This window comes from Acanthisitta chloris, unplaced genomic scaffold, assembly GCF_000695815.1.
Source record: "Acanthisitta chloris isolate BGI_N310 unplaced genomic scaffold, ASM69581v1 scaffold21731, whole genome shotgun sequence".
Classification (NCBI taxonomy): Eukaryota; Metazoa; Chordata; class Aves; order Passeriformes; family Acanthisittidae; genus Acanthisitta; species Acanthisitta chloris.
Window position 1 is genome coordinate 1 of NW_008655705.1, and position 1089 is coordinate 1089.

General features: G+C 52.1%; 1 protein-coding gene across 1 annotated transcript in view; it reads left to right on the forward strand.

The window, feature by feature from the left end:
* Positions 1-907: 907 nt before the first annotated feature.
* LOC103811093 (paired box protein Pax-9) overlaps positions 908-1089 on the forward strand; it is a gene marked incomplete at both ends in the record, with an annotated part of 509 nt that continues 327 nt past the window's right edge. The window contains one exon of the mRNA XM_009084041.1: positions 908-1086. Coding sequence (XP_009082289.1) covers positions 908-1086 — 179 coding nt within the window. The remainder of the gene's footprint in view (positions 1087-1089) is intronic.

Below are 1089 nucleotides of genomic sequence, written 5' to 3' on the forward strand. Positions count from 1 at the left end.
TGGAATTTAGGGCCGCCCTCGAGGTGCCCCACTCAGAGGAATGGGTAAGTGGCCGGGAGCCGCAGGAGGGTTCAAGTGCTGTCAAGAGAGGGGGGCACCCGTGCGCCGTCATCTGCCGCCGCCGCGGCTCCCTTATTGACTTTGCTCGTGTTTCTACAAGTTGTAAGAACACGTTGAGGGTCAGGAGTAGGCAGAGAGAGCGAGCTAATGACTACTTGGTTTGTTATTAGCGTTATTAGGCGAGTGCGAGGCAGGATCGCAGCCGAGCGGATGGCTGGAGCCCGTGACACGTTGTATATTATTCCTGACACCGTTCGTAGCAGTTAACATTTTAGCACGTTTGTTTTACAGCCCGGTGTAATCGTGTTGTTAAGCGAGAGGCGCTAACAGCACCAGGAACGGTCTTTAAAAAGTCGCGACTCAGAAGCACCGCGCTGCCCTCGTATTTCCCAAGATTTTAAGGAATTTCCTCAACTACTTTTCCTTCCTCCCTCCCCCTCCCCCACGTCTTAGAAAATGATTTTCTTTTCTTTTTGTTTTCTTGTCGTTCCTTTTTCCTGTGGCAATAAAGCTGACTTGTCTGTTGGGGCGATCTGGTTTTTCGTCTCTGGAATGAAAAAATCTTTTGGAATATGTTTAGTGTACACTCCAGAAAGCTCCGACATTTGTTGCCACGGATTTTCCTTCTTTCCTTCTTTTCTTCTCCCCCCCCCCTTTTTTTTTTTCCTTTCTTCCCTCCTCCCACTTCCTTCAATTTCGAGGGCATCCCGCTATTATAAAGAAGCGTGCGTGGAATGACCGGGGGGGTCCCTGTCTGTGACATCTCTCTGTGATGAGGAGCAGCTCAGACGCCCCCTTCTGAGCCATTCGCCGTGTCCGACGGCTGTGTTTATTCATTTGCTTGCAGAACCTGCCTTCGGGGAAGTGAACCAGCTCGGGGGGGTGTTTGTCAACGGAAGACCCCTGCCCAATGCCATCAGGCTGCGGATTGTGGAACTGGCGCAACTGGGTATCAGGCCGTGTGACATCAGCCGGCAGCTCCGCGTTTCCCACGGCTGTGTCAGCAAAATCCTGGCTCGCTACAACGAG